Source organism: Lissotriton helveticus, chromosome 4_1, assembly GCF_964261635.1.
Source record: "Lissotriton helveticus chromosome 4_1, aLisHel1.1, whole genome shotgun sequence".
Lineage (NCBI taxonomy): Eukaryota > Metazoa > Chordata > Amphibia > Caudata > Salamandridae > Lissotriton > Lissotriton helveticus.
In genome coordinates, this window is record NC_136063.1 from 1591643878 (window position 1) to 1591663297 (window position 19420).

The window sequence follows — 19420 nt, forward strand, 5'->3', positions numbered from 1 at the left end:
ACCCTTTCACGCTAAGTGTAGCGTGAAAGGGTGCCTTATTTACAAGGCAGTGATAAGCCACATTAGTGGCTTAATGCTGCCTTGTACATAAGGTGAAGCCCCTATTGCCACAACAAAGTCCAAAACTTGTGGTGGTGATAGGGGCTTGTAAATATGCCCCTAAATGTCAAGTGACATGTCCAGTAGTATTTCTGAATACCGTTGCTTTGGACTACGTTCCGGGCATACTAATGGGAATGTTGGTGATTTTAGCTCCCGAACAAAATAATAATTTTTTGTTGCATGGGAGATTGGAGAAGACATCCATTCAATGGCTGAATTGCACAATGTGTATCCAGAACAGCAGCACTGAAATCCCAGTTTCCTCCCTTGATGAAATTGTGTGATACTAGGTCAACCTTTTTACTTCACAGTACCTGATGCTCCTTGAGCGACCAATTTAAGAGTACTGTGAAGTCATTGATTCCAGATCTGGGCAATACAAAAAGACACTCGTGTATGATTTAATGGGCTATATTGTTGCTACATTTATATCAACAACATTGGTCATATATACATATATACTGTGAACATGACTGCTGATTATATAATGTCAATAACATCAGGGCCCAGCGATATTCTGGAATGCTTTTAGGTTTATGTTTGGAAACGATTACTTTCAGTGCATCTCTCAAGGAATGAATACAGCCTAATGCATTGAAAGACAAGAAATATTTTAAAGAGGTTTTGATCTTATTTTACCTTGATATTTGCTGCATGATTTATCTTGCATTGACTCAGGTGTGTGCATTGGCTTCTATGACCAAGCAAGATCCTCGAATCTGCTCGGCTGTCTCCTTGAATTTGCTGGCTTTCCTGCAAAACTTCAAAATGAGGGAACAATCTGGTTATCCAATTAACGGAAAATTCACATTTGTTTTGATTGCAGGACTACTTTTCCAGGGAGTTCTCTTTTTCTTAGCCACCTAAAGTCGTCTGTCATTGATCCAAAACAATTGATTAATACTCCCACTAAAGTTTCTTTCTAATAACAGAAGATCCTCACCTGAATTGTATTTTACTTACAATACTACCTGTGCTGCAAAATGGAATCACTAGCCAGCCGCGGCCCACGCAGGTAAGAGCGGTGGAGCCGGGTTGGGGGGATTCGACAGACAGCCACGAGGGAAAATTAAATAAATAATTAATTTAAACTTGTTGTTTTCTGCCGAAATCCCCCTGCACCGTCTCCACCACTCTTACCTGCATGGGTCACGGCTGGCCCTAGCTCAGTTTTGACCAAATCTGGGCTACTTACTTTGATTAAGATTAGGAGGGGTTACCACCTTATGTATGTGGCTATAAAGCGCAGAGTGTTTTTGTCTATTTTTTGTATTTGTCCCTGACTCCTTAGTGCTTTATGTATTATATTTTATTTCCTGGAAATTTAATATTATGCCTAAAGGTAATCTCTTTTTATGGATGTATTGGTTTTAATGTATTTAATGTATTGCAATTTTTGGACTTCAATAAAAAACTTTTTTTTTAAAGAAAAAACAGAAATTCCTGTCGCACTTGTAATTTACCTTCATCTAAAGTATTTTCCAGCTAATTTGGGATTTCATGAGTGCTCTACAAATTCAATGAAGTCAAATTTACACAATGCGAGTTGTAAAGCTTCTAACTCACAATCCTACACGTTTCAAAGTTTTGCCGTCATTTCTTAAACTTTTGGTATTGTAACATAGCCACCAAAGTTTTGTTTTTTCAGAATAGTTTATTGCAAGACTAAAGCCCTGGTTATAATTGGACTTTAATCCCGTTTTGAGTGTAAACAGGAGTTTACGCTCAAAGCAGGATTTACAGAATTAGGATCATATCTCAGCCACAAATTGTGCTTCACAGCTAGTGTTTGCCCTCCCGATGTTCACCAGGATCCCTGTATATCTGAAACTCTTGTTAGCGCCTCAGGTTAATTCTGCGATTTTACCATCTGCACCTTTTATAGCAGTAAACTACTCATGGTATTAGGACCCTTATAAATGAGAAGAAATGTGCCCTAATTTTGTTCCTGCACATTACTAGACACTTATTTCCAGAAAACATGGAACCTAGAGGCTCTACCATGTAATAAACTAAGTGTAGCTCCATTGCATCACCTCTAGATGGTGCACAGTGCTCTAAATGGACACATTATCATTTTCCCTGCTGTGTAGTTTCTACATTGATCAAAGTGGACATTTCCCTTTCTATTCTTGCATATGTTGTGGCACCAAACATCCTCGATTTTCCTTAGACAATTGAAGGTAGCCCTGGTTTACAAATGTTAAATCATGAATGAACATGGTTTCACGGCGTGTTTGACTGCATTTGATCAGACTTGCCCTGTTTCATACTCTGTAAAAGTGGGATATTGAACCATTTGTCTTAGCCACAGAATATTTCATGTTGTCCGGTCAGCACATGTAGAATTTGCTGTCTTTGGTTCTGATTATTATCCCACTCGCAAATATAACAGAAGTAGCCAATGGCCCACAACTTGAGAATGCCAGTTATTTCTGTAAGTGTGGATAATGGTGCAGGGCAGTATAAATCCTTGATAATATGATTACCGGACACTTTGTGTCCCTTGGGCTTCATTTAAAAGATGGTCCTCTTACTCAGTATGATAGCTTGGTTGGATGGTCAACCACTGCAGGATTTGTGTGTCAAGCAGGTAACAGGTTTGAGAGCTGTCAAACCCCACTGTGACTTTGATTCTTCTGCAGCCAAACCTTGCCCAGGCTATAGTAAGCTCTATAAGAGTCTAATGACATCCAGTCCATTCAATGAGAAGCAAAGAGTGGAGAAATAAAGACACTGGCGCAATCATGATCCTTTCCCATTTGCTTCAAGGGGTACTCTAATTGGAGCATATCATTAAAATAGGATTCCGGGTGGAGGTGCAGACAATGTTTCATTGTGCACATAATGTTCCCCTGCAACATTGTGTGAGGAATTCAAGTTTTTCACTTAAACCAGCGGGCTCACAGATATACAAAGGTCTTGAGAACAAGCAAACATCCTTAGGTTTGGGGCCAATCTATATTGTAGGGGGTGCAATGATATATGATTTACTGTGATTTGCATATAGATAATGCATTTTAACTATCCATCCCTCCAATATGTATGCAGTAAGAACAGTCCTCTTGCTATGCATGAAGAATTGGATTCTGAAATTCTAAAAGCAAGAAAAGGAAAGTTATGCACCTAGTTTCATATGGCTTTTATGGTTCTGAGGGGTTTGGGCTTAGACTGTCTATGAAGAGAAAAGGGCTGATATAATGGTTGTTGTTGTCTGAATTAGTTTGTGCAAAGTATTTGAAACAATTTTAGCATTGGGTCAAAACAATCTGTGGCAGCTGTAGCTCTGCAATAAACATTTCTTTTGTAGGCACTTATTGTATCTTACACTAAAGCAGCCTAATATAGTTAAAATTATATTGCACTTTCAAATATTGGTATTTTATGGTGCCCCTCTAAGCATTATCTCAAGCTGCCACAGGTTGTACACACAGCATTTAAAAAAGGCTCCAAATGATGGGGCACCCCTCATACGTTTAGTGAACTGGTGAAAAGAATTGGAAATTGGAAGATGCCAATATTAAAGTGAAATCTGAACTTTTCACATACATCAAATGCTAGTGTCTTAACTGGCTGTATTGTGCATTTATTTTCAGAAACGTAGTACGCGCTGTGCAATCTGAATATATCACTCATGAGGCAGTGTTATATCCAAGCCATAAATCATCATCCAAATGTAAAATATCTCTGTTTTTGCATAGAAATACTAATAGAAAATTGGTGTAAAAGTGTGTTGCATGGATTAAATTCTGTGTCACCTACAAGAATCTATATCAACACTATTATCCTTTTTGCATTCACAGGTACTTCAAAAGCTCGGAAAAGCAGATGAAACTAAAGACGAACAGTTTGAGGAATATGTAACTAATTTCAAACGGCAAGAGGTAAGAATTTTAAGCAGTGTATGTTAGGGATAAAGAAACAATGTAAATATTTGTGGATCAATGTTAAGTTATCAGGTTGATAAACGAGGATAATGCTTGTAGAGATTACATTCTTTGAGTACATCTTAATGATATAGCAGCACTCAACTGTGAGTACTTTACATTTAAAGACTTCATTATTAAATTAGGGAGTCAATGTTAAGGGTCTTATTTAGAGATTGCAAATGGGACACTCTGTCCCAAATATGACAGATATCCCACCAGTCCTACCGCAAGTGTATTCTGCCCTATAGCACTTGCAACAAGGCAGACAGGATATCCGTCACCTTTGTGATATAGTACCATCTTCCAAGGTCTAAATCAGCCTTTAGTCTTTAAAACCTTAAATTTCACTTTACCCCAAATTGTATATGTTGTTTATCAGATTTAGGCCCTTTAAAGGACTTATATTGTGGTTGGTATTTAGCTGCTTTCTGGCACCTTTCCCCAGTTTAAGTCAGCAGCAGTCATTCTATATATTCACTTCCCGAAGCCTAGTTGGAGGCAGTTTCTGGTCTTTATTTATAATGAATGTTGCAAAGCAATAGTGATCTAGGTTTTTCCATGAGATGTGGAGGGTTCCCAGATTTTCAAGAAATGCCCATAAAATAAACTTGCATATCAAAAAACTATATTGGTATTATTTACCTAGTGGTTTCTTGAAAATAAGGAACTCTGAGGTGATTAGTAATATCCTTCATACATATTATTTGTTCCACTTTAACCTATTCCATACAGTTAGGCGCAATAGTGATATTATCAGACTTCATTATTTTTGGTTTGGTTTTCCGTATACAGTTATAAGCACGTAGGTTCAAGATTTGATTAGATAAGGTGCTAGATATAATATTTGTAGTTTATAAGACAGTTTTATGTCTTTGTGAATCGATTAAGTATATAAAGATATCTTGACAAAGCCACAAGAGCAATAAAGACAGACACGTATGGTATTCTTGTGTGGACACACTTGTAAAATGAAACCTGGACACGAGTTGTGGTAACCGATGACAATAACATCTTAGGCGGGCATAAGCATAATTGAGATAAAAGTTAAGGGAAAGGTGGAGGAACTTAAAGGCATATTATCAAGAACTGCCATAAAAATTATTGCCGCTTTGGCGGCAGGAAACTGCCGCTAAAATGGCGATAATGGGCTTGATAATATGCCCTTGTGAATTCCCAAAGCAGTCCAGGTTAACACCAGAACCTGGGCTGCTATGGGAATTCACAAGGACATATTATCAAGCCCATTATCGCCGTTTTAGCGGCAGTTTCCTGCCGCTAAAGCGGCGATAATTTTATCGCAGTTCTTGATAATATGCCCTTAAATTAGTAATTTTAGCAGCTACCTTTCACAATTTGCATTGATACGATAGAAATACAAGATAAATGTACTGTTGAGTGTGCATTAATAAGAAATGTGTTAATCTGTGCGTTATAACATCAAGATTTTCAATGAAAGATTCGAATGTGTTTTTGAGCGGTGAAAGAGAAAGAAGAAATGTTGTGCATGGGTCCCTGATAAACCCTATAACGAGTATAAAATAGTTTAGTACACACCGAATTCGATAGAATAGAGTCAGAAATCCTCAAAGCCAAAAGATTTTATTATATTGTTAAATTGTTATGTTGACATTATTGCCCACAAATGTGGGTAATAATCTCTATTAATGACCTGCCCCTGCAAATATGTGCCCAAGCTACAAGTGAGGGCTGACAATGAGGGAAGGGTAATTAAAAACCATGTTTGCTCTGCAGTTAAATTCAATAAGCTTATTAGCACACTCTTCTCTCTTCCCAGTTTTGAATTCGACTCACCTTTTGTCCAAGTCGCCGAATCTGGCTACATCACTAACTCTTTCAGCATTGTCGTGTCTTCAAAATAACGACAGACTAGTCTATAGGTATAATTATAAAGGAGCTTTATTAATCACCTCCTTCTGTGTCCCTGTCCCTACTCTAACTAACTCCATCCTGTCTATACTCCTCCTCTTCCCTTCACCCCAGCTAGCTCCGCCCACCCCAACTACTAGACTACTGACTACATAACATCTCCCCCTTTCTTAACAAACAACAGAAACAGCGTGTTAGTCCATTTCTTCAATGAGTCTCTTTGGCCGCTGGATATCTCGGTGGGGTCGCATAGACATGGATCCAGCAACATCACCACTCAAGGGTTCATTTGGCTGACTTCTGCTCCCTTGATCAACTTGGTCAGAATCCTCAGCAGTGAGCATGTTGGTCAGAGTCATCAAAGGTTCTTTCACATCTTGAGGACATTTCTTAAAATGTGATATGTTCCTGGTAACTCGCCGTTGATCAGATTCCGCGGTTAACATGGGGCCCTTCTGTTGGGTGACTAGTAAAGGTTCATCTCGGAAGCGGCAGTCAGTCTTTCTCTGTTGATCTTGTTTGACGAAAACGTAATCACCTTTGTGCAAGGATGGTGATCTCGCTCTCCTCTTGGCATCAGCATATGATTTCATTTTGTCTTTATTGCATTTGTCAGTCACCAGTATCTCTTGATGATTGCGGGTTGGTGACACTGCTCGCAAGGCCCCTTCCCATGTTGGGATGCGATTTCTCATAGGACGCCCTAGCATGAGCGTTGCAGGGCACTTTCCGGTGGTCGAGTGGGGGGTTGTCCTATAAGCTCTGAGGACCTCATTGAGGGCCACTTCCAGGTCCTTCTTTTCAGCCGTGGCTTGCTGGAATGTCTTTTTGATCGTGGCCATAAATCTTTCAATGGTGCCATTCGCCTGTGGCCAGAGGGGCGTGATTTTCCTGTGATTAAAATCCAGGTGTTTTGTGAACGCACTGAATTCGTGCCCATTGAACGGAGGTCCATTGTCTGTTTTCACTTCTCTGGGGACACCCCAGGTTGCAAACACTTCATCCAGCACTTTGAGAGTGCTAGAGGCACTTGTGGACGGCACAAACTGGGCGATGGGAAATCGTGAATACTCGTCAATTATTGCTACTACATATTTCCCGGACTGGAGCGGTCCGTAGAAGTCCATGGCAATCTCTTGCCATACTCCACAGGGTAGGCTGGTCATTTGTAGTGGGGCCGGTGGATCACCTTTGTTGGTCAGCTGACATAGGTGACAATCCTTCAGAGTGGACTTTACCATCTGGTCGAGGAGGGGAAACCACACATGTTCCCGGAGAGCTCGCTTTGTTGATACTACTCCTCTGTGGCCTTCATGGGCCAAGTCGATGACTCCCTGCCGTAGTTGATTAGGAACCACAATCCGTTGACCTCAGAGAATCACCCCATCGGAAGTGACGGACAATTCGTCACAGACATGACGAAATGCTTGCATCTCTTGCTTGACACCCTGGTCATTGTCTTCTTCTCGAGGGTCGTGTCTCCACCGGTTGGTCCGAATCCGACGAAGTACTTTCTGCAGAACGGCGTCTTGCGTCGTGACTTCCCGGATGACTTCCATGGGAATGGCAGGTGGCAGTGCCAGGTTAGCCACGAAGTGGATGTACTCCTTGGCAATAGATGGTTTGGAGTCCGACGATGTATGGGAGTGTCGGGACATATAGTCTCTGCCTTCCCGGGTTTGTGAACAATGGTAAAAGTATATTCCTGAAGTCTAAGACCCCACCTCTCAATCCTTGGGTGCATTTTGGATCTGGGGTTGCCATGAATAGTGACCAGCGCCTGATGATCAGTGATCAAAGTTAAGTGCTTGCCATAAATGAAAACATGGAAATGTTCACATGCCCACACCACCGCAAGACTCTCCTTTTCTGCTTGCGAATATGCTTTTTCGGGATCAGACAGACTGCGACTGGCATAGGCAACGATGCGTCTCTGGTCCGAGTCATTGTCATATTGCGCCAGAATGGCCCCCAACCCCACGGGGCTGGCATCTACAGTGATCTCAGTCTTCCGCCGAGGGTTGAAGTACGAGAGGTTGTCAGCGGATTCCACTGTACGCTTGATTTCTCTGAACGCATGTTCACACTGGGGGGTCCAGTTGAACGGTTGTCCTTGTTTAGTGAGGATGCGAAGGGGATGGCTGATGGTCGCATAGTCTCTGATGTAGCGGGCACAGTAGCTAGCCATCCCCAAGAACGATCTCAGTTCACTGACATCCTGTGGGCTCTTGGTGTCGTTTAATGCTGCTATCTTGTCCGGATCAGGTTTCATTCCTGCGCCTGAGAAAATGTGGCCAAAGTTGATTGGTGGAACTCACATTTATTGCTGTTCAACGTCAGGTTCGCATCCAAGAGGGCGTGACAGACACGATTGAGCGCTATGTCGTGTTCAAGAACATCTGAGCCATAGACCCGAATATCGTCGCTGTAATTCAAAGTGTTGGGGATGTGTTGAATGATTTGCCAGATTGCCTCCTGAAAAATGTCTGCGGCCGATGAAACACCAAAGCTCAGTCTCTTGTATCTGAAGAGTCCCAAATGAGTAGCAAAGGTCGTAATGTATCGGGATTGAACGTCCAGTTCCAGCTGGTGATAGCCTTTGTTCAAATCCAGCTTCGAGAACACCTTAGCTCCGTTCAGAGCAGAGATCATGTCGCTCAGATGTGGCCCAGGGTGGCGCTCCCTTTCTATTGCCGTGTTGGGGAGTCGCATGTCAACACACAGTCGCACCTTGTTGGGGGTCCCCTTTTTTGGTACGATGACCACTGGCGATACCCATGGAGTTGGTCTTGCAACTCATCCTCAACAGCCGTTTGAAGATGGAATGAAATTCGTCGAGGGTGTTGCGCCACCGGCCTAACCTGTTCATCGATGTGTAGATGAATTTGGCATCCCTTTAGCTTCCCTAGGCCTTGGAACAACTTGGGAAATTTGCGGACAATGTCCTGATCATCGCTGACTTTAAATAGGATTTCAACAAGGCGGAGACGCTCTGCAGTTGGTAAGCTAAGTAAGCAGTCAGCTTCTGGGCCTTTGATGACGTGTATGACCGCTGGAATGGTGATGTCGTCATGTGTGAGTGTTGTTGGGAATTTCCCCAGGCAAGGGAGTGGCTTCTTGGACATCCAAGTGAAAACTCGGACCGGCGCATAAGTCAATGAGGGCTTAGGATTCATTCTTTCATACTCAGTGACGGGGATATAGTTCAGCGAAGCCCCGCTGTCTAGTACGAACTTCGTGTCGTGGTTCCCTACTTTTATGTCCAAACGTGGATACTTCTTGAGTTGGTCAGGATCTGCAATCATATTTACATATTCTACAGTGTATTCTGAATCTCTGGACGATGATCTGGAGTCCTGGGACGGTGATCTACGTGCCCATCGAGTTCTGTGCGACTCTCGGCTGGAATGTGACGAGCTTGAGGACAACGTGGACTTTCCCTTGACAGCTCGTATGTGATGTTTGCTGGTGTCGGAGCGAGATGACCTCGTCATTTCACTTCGCCTCTCTTTGTGATAGTCTCCGCACATTGCTTCGAAGTGGTTCGTCCGCCCACATTTCCTACATCGCTGACCCATGGCAGGGCAGGCGTCGGCATGAGGGTAGTCATATCCGCACCTGTAACATCTTCTTGTCCTTTCCTGTCTCCGGTCTCTTCGCTCAGATTCTCGCCTCCTGTGGTCTGGACGTCGTTGGCGAGATGACGGTCTCGGTCTCCATTGCTTTTCTCGTGAGTACTTTCGGCTGCTGTCCTTGGCCTGGACGCGATGTGCTTGTTCATGACTTACATTGCGCCCCGCTTCATGGTGGTGGCATGCTCCTCGGCCTGATCATAGACACGAGTCATCTCTTCGATCTCGTCTAGGTCATGGGGTTTCCTCAGCAGCCGCCTCCTGAGGGTTTCTGAGTGGCATCCGTCTATGATTTGTGACTTGATGGCGGCATCTGTTGAGAAGGTGTCGAATTCGCAGTGCCTTGGTAGTCGCCGCAGTCGGGTGATGAACGCGCTCATCGCTTCCTCCTTTCCTTGACGTGCTTGATGAAATGCATGACGTTCATAGTCTACATTTCTCTTGTGGAGGAACTTCTTGTTCAGTGCCTCATGCACCTTGTCATAGGTTCCGGCATCCGCGGGGGGAAGATCCTTGATTATCTTGCTTATTTCTTGACCTGCTAGGTTGCGGAGGGCAATACATTTTTCTTTATCTACTGTTACTTTGGATCCCTCGATGTAATCTTCGAAGTCTTCTAGCCACTCTTGCCACTTGGGGCCCATGCTCCCTCCGGTGGTCAGGGTTAAAGGTTCCGGGGCCCGCAGATGCGACCCTCCTGCAATGACAGGCTTGACTTCATTTCGCTGTGGGGATGTATCCGGTGTCACCATCGTGACACCACGTGCTTCTCACCCCTTGTCTCTGGCTCCGACTAACCTGTCGCTGTTCGTTCGCAAGTGCTTTGGTTGAGTAATATCAGCCGTTTTCAGTCAATGTTCTTTAGCTTTACTCGTGTTTGTTTAGTTTTGCTTGCTTAGGTTGCTTTCAGACTTGCTGGGCCTCTTCGTGGCCTGTGCGTGTCCTTTCTCACTGGCTGTTCATCATGCCTGACTTTAAAATGCCCGCCCGTACTCCACACATAGAGGATGTCCCAAAAGCTGCCTGACTTCAAGATGGCCGCCATCACTAAACTCTCATGTCCCACGAGGTTTCACCTCCATTCATTCTATCCTCAGGACTCACCGGCAGCCGGTCTCAGGGGTAGCACACTCCAGGTTTCAGCTTTCCTCAGCAGCTGCCACAGTCAGGTGAGGGTGGGGTGGGCTCCCACGTTGGTTCACCAGGTCCCGCGCTGACTCGGCGACAACGTGCCGAAACTCGGGGCTCGCTCGAGTTCCGTTTCCCTGCGCTCGACGGCGCTTATCAGCCGGCAGCACCCTCTGCCACGGCGATCCTCACCACTGTGGGGTGCTAGGCAGAGTCGGAGTGGGCTCCCGACTTCTGCTCTTTCAGGGCACGCCAATTCCCATGCATCACGCGTGAGTCGCGCTTTGGCGCGAACGAGCGCTTCTCCTTCAGACACTCTGGCGCTCGTTTTTCTCGGTTCCTTCGTGCTCCCTTCGTCATCTAGCTTGGGGAGAAGGTCACCTGCTGCTGGCCTCGTTCTTCAGGCGGCAGCTCCGCTTCTTTTTTTACAGCAGCGTTCTTCTCTTTGGACGCTGCGTGGGACAGGACACTCATGCAGGGTTCTCAGGGCGATGGACATTCCATCCCACCCTCGTCGCCAGTTGTCGTGTCTTCGAAATAACGACAGACTAGTCTACAGGTATAATTATAAAGGAGCTTTATTAATCACCTCCTTCTGTGTCCCTGTCCCTACTCTAACTAACTCCATCCTGTCTATACTCCTCCTCTTCCCTTCACCCCAGCTAGCTCCGCCCACCCCAACTACTAGACTACTGACTACATAACAAGCATGCTCTCATTTTTGCCTTGTGCCTGCGCATCCTTTTCTCTATCAAAGTGGAAATGCAAACCTAAATGCAGAAGAACAATAAAAATTGCTACTTGGACAAGGAAAGGGAGGGCCCAACAGAGAGAAAGTGAGAGCAGCTTCCGATGACAAGCATTTGCGAGAGTTTGAGCTATTGGCATTATATTGACAATGCCCTGTATATATGTGTTTTGAAAACCAGTAAATGGTGCATAATTACACACTTTTTTTTATATAGTCCTTCCTTACGAGAAGCACGGCTGGCAGTAAAACAGGTGCATTTACTGTCAGCCTTGCTTCTAATAAGCAAGGACTATAAGACTATAAATAACATCAGTATGAAAAAGCACTGGCCAGCATTCTGTTTTGTAGCTTGGTTTGTGCTGTTTAAATACAATTATTGCATGCCTTTGTCTAGTGTGTCGCTCTCGTTTGTATGATATACAAGTACTTTTCAAACATGGGAGCCATTTATTGTTTTAGGTATCTCTTTGACGATAACCCACAAGGCCTGTATATGGTTGTGTTGTATCCTTGGCCTGCTGACATTGTATATGGTTGTGTTATATTGTGTTTCTTGGTGAGTGATATTGGACAGCTTAGTATAGGCCAATGCTTTGTTCTGTTATGAATTGCACTGGCTAGGGATCAGCTAACTCTGGTTATAGACCTCTGTGTTAGGGGCATGTAAGTCTGCACACACCGTACCTGTGAGAACAGCTCCGGTACCCATGGCCCCCACCCTGTATATACCCAATGGAAGGACACTCACAGCCCACCATGAGACATTGAAATTGATGGACATCTCCCCATCTTTCACTGCCCTGTTAATAACCAGCACATTATAATGTACCCAAGAAGGATAAAAGGTTGAGGTGGCCCTGCTTAGAGTCAAATTAGCGCTTGTGCATGTCTCATTCACACACATTTCTGCAAGAGGCGCATTAACCCGCTAAGCTACATCTCTTCTTAATGGACCCCATTAGAACCACCAAAGGCCCTGGCCCAGGTGCTGAGAACTGCTGAGCTGCGCAGAGCGTGCTTCAGAAGGAGGTGTGTTTATTAGTGTTCCTGCCCAGGATTGCCCTATTTGGGAGCTGAGGTTTACAGGCCTGGGTGACAGCACATAACCCACGGAGGCCGGGTTGCTGCACGCCAAGCGCTTCACTACTCCCCCTGGAGGTGGCACTCTGGTCTGGCAGCCTCCCACAAGCAGCCCATACATCAGGCCTTGTGAAATAATTTTTTTATATATCCCCGGCTGGAAGGTCCCACGGGGGGCTGAGGATCCCTTTCAAAGGAAGGGGTTTTGCAGTTCTGGGCATCCTGGAGGAATGTGCGCTCATCCCCACCACAGACCCAGTCCATGAAAGGATGAGGGCAGATGAGCTGAAAGGTGGAGTCCAGGGGGTCACTGGCCAGCCGAGGACCCCTGACAGAAACCTTGTTGTGCAGTGGAGGTAGGGTGAAGACGTAGGGAAGTTGAGGTGGGTGTAAAGGAAGGGGTAGTAGAGAGAGAGAAGGGAAGAGGAAAGACAACTGGCAGTAGTGAGGTGATGCATCTGGGGGAAGGGAAACAGTGAAGAGGGTTTGGGTGGAAAGGTTGCAAAAGGGAGGTACCACAGTGGAGGGGAAGAAAAGAGGAGGCGAGGATGGCGAGAGAAAGGAACTGATGTATGGAAGAGAAAGAGAGGTGGTTGATGGGAGGTACAATAGTAGGGTAAATACAGAGAAGAGAAGACAAGGAAGAATAACAATGTAAAGAAAATGTGAAAGGACAGGGTAAGAAGTGAAGAGGAGACAAACAGGAAAACACAGAGCGAAAAGATAACTTGAGCGGATTAGAGAGCTGATGATATAACAGGAGAAAGAAGAGACACTGCTTGTTGAAAAGAGAGAAAAAAAATTGTGTTGGCAAATACGATGAGAAAGTGAAGGATGAAGAAAGACAAGCAGAGGAAGACTTAGTAAAATGTGAGGGAAAGGAGAGGAAGCATATGAAGAAATTGTAAGGAGAAGAGAGAATTCAGAGGGGTTGTAAGGGTAAAGAGGAGGACACCAGACTGGATAAGTGGAGGGAAGAAACCATAAAGAGAAGTGATAAAGAAGTATAGAAAGGGACAGCAGAGCAAGAAAAGAAAGGAAGAAATACAAGGGCAGGGTCCATGTAGAGAAGGGAGAGAAAGTGGGGGCAGGGAATAATGTTTGTGGGTAAAAGCCATTCCATGGTGAAGAACAGGGGCACAGCACTGGTGATACCCCATGAATATCCTTTGCCTTGCCAATTAAGTACCCTTGTACTGCGAGTTAGGATCTGAGCAGCGCCTTGAAGGGGGGGCGGGGGGAGGTCTGCTTAAGGACTCCATAGAATGCCTGAAGGATTTGAGAGACTTTAGGGGGGCTAGACAATATATCCTCAGAGAGGAGGGCAGAATAGTCTTTTTGAGGAACCTGGGCGGAGGGGAGGAAGCTGTGAGGCAGAGACCTGTGGAAAGACAGGGAGAGCATCTTCTGGGTAAGAAACAAATAAGACAGAGAGAAAGTCCAGACTGTGGTAAAAGAGCATGCATTTAAAGGGGACAGTAACAGGAAAAGGAAAGGTGATGAAGATGATGATCCGAGAAAGAGGTATGACAAGGAAACAAGAGATAGTCCACGAGACAGATAAAACGAGCAGAAAACCATAAAAAAATAAAAGATGGACACCAAAGGCACAATCAGGGTGCTCACATGTGCCAACCATCCCAGCTGCTGCTGTTATTTCAGGAATGCAGGCGGCCGCGCTGAGTGCCGGGAAGAACCAGCTATAAATAAACCAGACAGGAGGAGGGAGGAGAGGCCATCACATGATGTGCAGTGTGATGGCCAACAAAAACATTCTCTAAGTGAAATTGCCAGAGAAGGGAACTCAGCACACAAAGGAGGGACAGTTCCAGAAAAGCACCAATAATAAGCCAGCATTGTTAAATGGCACACATAAGAATCAATAGCAATTTAAAGGTGTGCTAAAAGCACATAGAGAGATACAACAGGTCCTCCAGAGTACTAACTTTACTACTCCTAAACTGAGAAAAATCCTAACTTTAAGACTTTGGGTATGCACAGGTGGCATTTAGAAGTCATAAAGTTAGGAGTCCTAACTTTACTACTCCTAAACTGAGAAAAATGCTGACTTTAAGACTTTCGGTATTCAAAGAAGGCATTTAGGAGTCCTAAAGTTAGGACTCCTAACTCTTGTGAATAACAAAATGAGTAAGTGCCTTCTATGACTACCGAAATGAGTAAGTGCCTTCTGGGAATACCAAAAAGGTAGTAAGTTTAGGATTTTGTCTTAAGTTAGTTCTGTGAATCGGGCCCTTTGATTTCAATAAAATCACACATATGTCTGTATATATATATATATATATATATATATATTACCTACTGGCGATAGCCAGTAGGTATATATAGTTAGGATTGTTTTCCATAGGGAAATCGCAACATTCTATTGGGAATAACTTTGGCGCCGGTTGAGGAATCTTCCTGAAAATTTCCTTAACTTTGCCTCGCGGCGCTCTGGTCCTTCCCTGAAAGTTTGGGGGGGATTCGTCAAGCGGGGGCCGAGATAAAAGGGGGTCCCAAAACGTGTTTTCCCCATGTTAATTTCCATAGGGCGGTTGCACTCACTTTTAGCCCGAACGGCTGAATGGTTTTCCACCAAACTTGGCAAAATTGTAGGGACTGGTAGCCCGATGTGCCTTTGCTATGTCTCAAGATATGTGCTCCAGTGGTTTTTACGAAAATTAACTTTGAAAAAATATATATTGGGCTACATTGGGCTATATATATGTTAGAGCCCTTATGTAGCCCAATGTAGCCCAATGTAGCCCAATGTAGCCCAAAGATGGCCACCAGAGACAAAAAAAAACAAATGTAGCCCAAATATCAGCCAGATGTAGCCCAACTATAGCCCAATGACAGAATGTCCCAGAGTGTTCTAAAGAACAACTAGAGCACTAACAGTCTTACTTATGACAAAACTATGGCACACCTGAAGTCATCTTGATTGGAATAAAGTGTTAACACTTAAAACATTTAATTTGCAAAGGAACAAAATGAGGGGGTTGATTTTGCCATAGAAATTATGATTAGTGCTGAAGAAAGAAAAATTAGGGCACATTTTGAGTGACTTCTCAAATCCTCTTATATTTCATTAAAAAAATTCTGATATGCAGTCTCCCAAGATGGCCACCAGAGACAAAAGAGCCTGTGCTTAAAAACTCTGTTAGCAAAGCAGGCATTTGAGATTTAAAAAATAGTTAGGATTGTTTTCCATAGGTAAATCGCAACATTCTATTGGGAATAACTTTGGCGCCTGTTGAGGAATCTTCCTGAAATTTCCTTAACTTTGCCTCGCGGCGCTCCGGTCCTTCCCTGAAAGTTTGGGGGGGATTCGTCAAGCGGGGGCCGAGATAAAAGGGGGGTCCCAAAATGTGTTTTCCCCATGTTAATTTCCATAGGGCGGTTGGACTCACTTTTAGCCCGAACGGCTGAATGGTTTTCCACCAAACTTGGCAAAATTGTAGGGACTGGTAGCCCGATGTGCCTTTGCTATGTCTCAAGATATGTGCTCCAGTGGTTTTTACGAAAATTAACTTTGAAAAAATATATATTGGGCTACATTGGGCTATATATATGTTAGAGCCCAAATGTAGCCCAATGTAGCCCAATGTAGCCCAATGTAGCCCAATGTAGCCCGAAGATGGCCACCAGAGACAAAAAAAACAACCAAATGTAGCCCAAATATCAGCCAGATGTAGCCCAACTATAGCCCAATGACAGAATGTCCCAGAGTGTTCTAAAGAACAACTAGAGATTATATAGTTAGGAATTAGCATTTAAAAAACCTTTGAAATTCACTGAAAAAACCATAGGTTTTAGGCCTTATATAGTTAGGAATTAGCATTTAAAAAACCTTGCAAATTCACTGAAAAAACCATAGGTTTCAGGCCTTATATAGTTAGGAATTATCATTTAAAAAGAATGTCCCAGAGTGTTCTAAAGAACAACTAGAGATTATATAGTTAGGAATTAGCATTTAAAAAACCTTTGAAATTCACTGAAAAAACCATAGGTTTCAGGAGTTATATAGTTAGGAATTAGCTTTAAAAAAAACTTTGAAATTCACTCAAAAAACTATAAGTTTTAGTGGTGTTATAGTTAGCTGGACATTTTACTCATACAAAACCATTGAAATTGCTCCTATATAGTTAGTTGTACTAACTATATTTCGCTCACCCGCAATCCACTGCTGATGATGTCACATATTAGATCATTCATGACATGGTCAGTGACATCACTGATGACATCTCAAATGACATCACTGATGACATCACTGATGAAATCATCCACGTGACAATCACATACACCTTTTCATACACTATTACAATTTTTCATCACTCTTTGTAAAATACAGAGTATCATATTTAAATCCATTGTCACAGCAATACACGTATCTAAAAATCCACTCAGTGATTCATAGATGTATACACACATCTAATCACTTACCTATGGATTCACTCATACATGCTGTCAATGAACAATAGAACACTATAAAAAATACTTATACATCTATATCGACATTAAACAACAGCACGCATCCTATTCACATATGAAGTCATCCTACTCACTTATGCAAACAATTGATCATACTTACAAATTTACTTAGCAAAACACTTATACAAACACCACTTCTTCTATTCATTTAGATAGTAAGTCATACTTAGTGAATTATAAAATAATTATTACAAGTATACAGTTATCCATACAGTCACTCACACAATCATTGTGTCTTATGTATACTTATTTATATACAACAACTGACACATACACTGCCTTTTATTTTTCTAGTTTGTTGGACCTGTACCATTGAGAAATATATTTGCTCATCACCACACCCATAAAGATATTCACTCAACCAAACAACTGTTAGAACATGTAGTTTTAACTTCATATATCTACTGAATCAACTATTCACACATCTTTGGACAGTCACACACCCCCCACCGAACCACACACACTTTCACACTCCCATACAAATACTCAGTTAACTAATCAATAACTGATATAGACTTTCACATATCTAGTAACCAACTGTAGAATCAGTTTACACAACAACTGACAAAGTGATACAGATATTCACACAGTTTAGTCACTATCCACTATATTTAGTGAGACATTATAAATTGGTCAAGTAAACAGTCAATTACACTGCTACTAAATCCTCCATCCAAATACTTATTTATATATATCCACTTATTCTTCAATGCAAATTGCTATATATATAATGCATATTTAAATAACGAAGCAAACCACATTCACTGGATGATGTCATCAGTGATGTCATTTGAGATGTCATCAGTGATGTCACTGACCATGTCATGAATGATCTAATATGTGACATCATCAGCAGTGGATTGCGGGTGCGCGAAATATAGTTAGTACAACTAACTATATAGGAGCAATTTCAATGGTTTTGTATGAGTAAAATGTCCAGCTAACTATAACACCACTAAAACGTATAGTTTTTTAAATGAATTTCAAAGTTTTTTTTAAAGCTAATTCCTAACTATATAACTCCTGAAAACTATGGTTTTTTCAGTGAATATATATATATATATATTCAAAGCAACTCGGTGAGGTCCCCCACCAACAGTCTCCACGGCACAGAGGGGTTCTACAGCATGGCAAGTTTCTTTCAGGTAATTTTTATTTTTTCTCTGACACATGTGCAAACACAAAAAGGACGGTCGGCGCGTTTCGGCAAAAGCCTTCAACTGGACCATAGAGTCCAGCCATATAGTCTGTCTATTTAAAGTGATAAAGTGCAACGGCCCCCCATTGATTTTCATTAAAAAATAGACTAGACTGTTAACCCACATTAACCTTCTTTTGATATGGCAAAGAATAACAGACATTTTCTTCAAATTTTCATTGTTACATTTTCATAATTAGACTATATTGGAAGTATTTTCAGTAAAGTACTTTTTCAAATTTCAAAAGGAATATGGCATGGCAGCATGTGATATAAATTAATTTTGTTTTACTATTTTCTAAAATCGTGTATCTAAAATCAATTTAGCAAAAGGAGGAGAAAAAGTGGTAAAAGTGGTGAGAAGAAAAGTGAGCAAGAGGGTTTGAACAAAGGGCGATGTTAAAAGGAATTCTTCAAAAGATGCTAAATGATGAGTGTGGCGACAGGCAAGGGAGATATAAGTCAGGTCAACACTTTCTAAGTGAAGTACTTTTATGTATGTGACCCCAATCCTCCTATTTCTACACCTATCCTGGGACAGATTAAAAATAATTTAAAGTTAAATTAAAGTTGAAATTGAACTGGAGACGAACTGGAACTAGAACAAAACCCAAACATTCATAAAAATATGCAGTAATATAAATACATTTCCCCTGTACATTTCATTTTTCCAAATTATCATTATTGTATGGAGAAAGGAAAGTGACATGTGCTAAGTGCAAATTACGCTCATCTAGATATTAAATTCAATCAGTTCTTAATTCACATGACATGTCTTCGAGGATAGGGCAGGGAAGTTGCAATGAATACGTCAGTAAAGTACTTTGTGAACAACAGAACTTCAGATGCCTATGTTATAAAAATTGACAACCTCACAAGACATGTTATAGAACCAAAAGAGCAAAGTGACAAGTGCACAGTGCAAATATGTTGTGCAAATTCGCAAATTTCAGAACATTGTCTTTCTCCAGGAGATTTTTTTCTTCTTTTTTTTCTTCCTCAAGTTTGAGATAGAGTCAGAAAATATCCATAATGTTTGCTTGGGCTGTTTTACAGTTTTAATATTCAACTTAGGTGGTTCTGTTACTAGTTCCAAAGACAGTCTTGTCACCTATGGCATGATTCTTGCTTAGTTCGCCTTCCCTTAAAAGCCCAGCTGTAGCTGTTTTTAAAAATCCGTAGCTCTCTTTTCATTCTCTAAAAGTTTTGTTATAATTGATGG

General features: G+C 42.3%; 1 protein-coding gene across 4 annotated transcripts in view; it reads left to right on the forward strand.

Moving 5' to 3' along the window:
- The window catches only part of AMPH (amphiphysin), a 959953-nt gene that overhangs the window by 257988 nt on the left and 682545 nt on the right, over positions 1 to 19420 (forward strand). For all 4 annotated transcript variants that reach the window (XM_078688208.1, XM_078688209.1, XM_078688210.1 and 1 more), the window contains exon 2: positions 3906 to 3986. In XM_078688208.1, coding sequence (XP_078544334.1) covers positions 3906 to 3986 — 81 coding nt within the window. The remainder of the gene's footprint in view (positions 1 to 3905; positions 3987 to 19420) is intronic.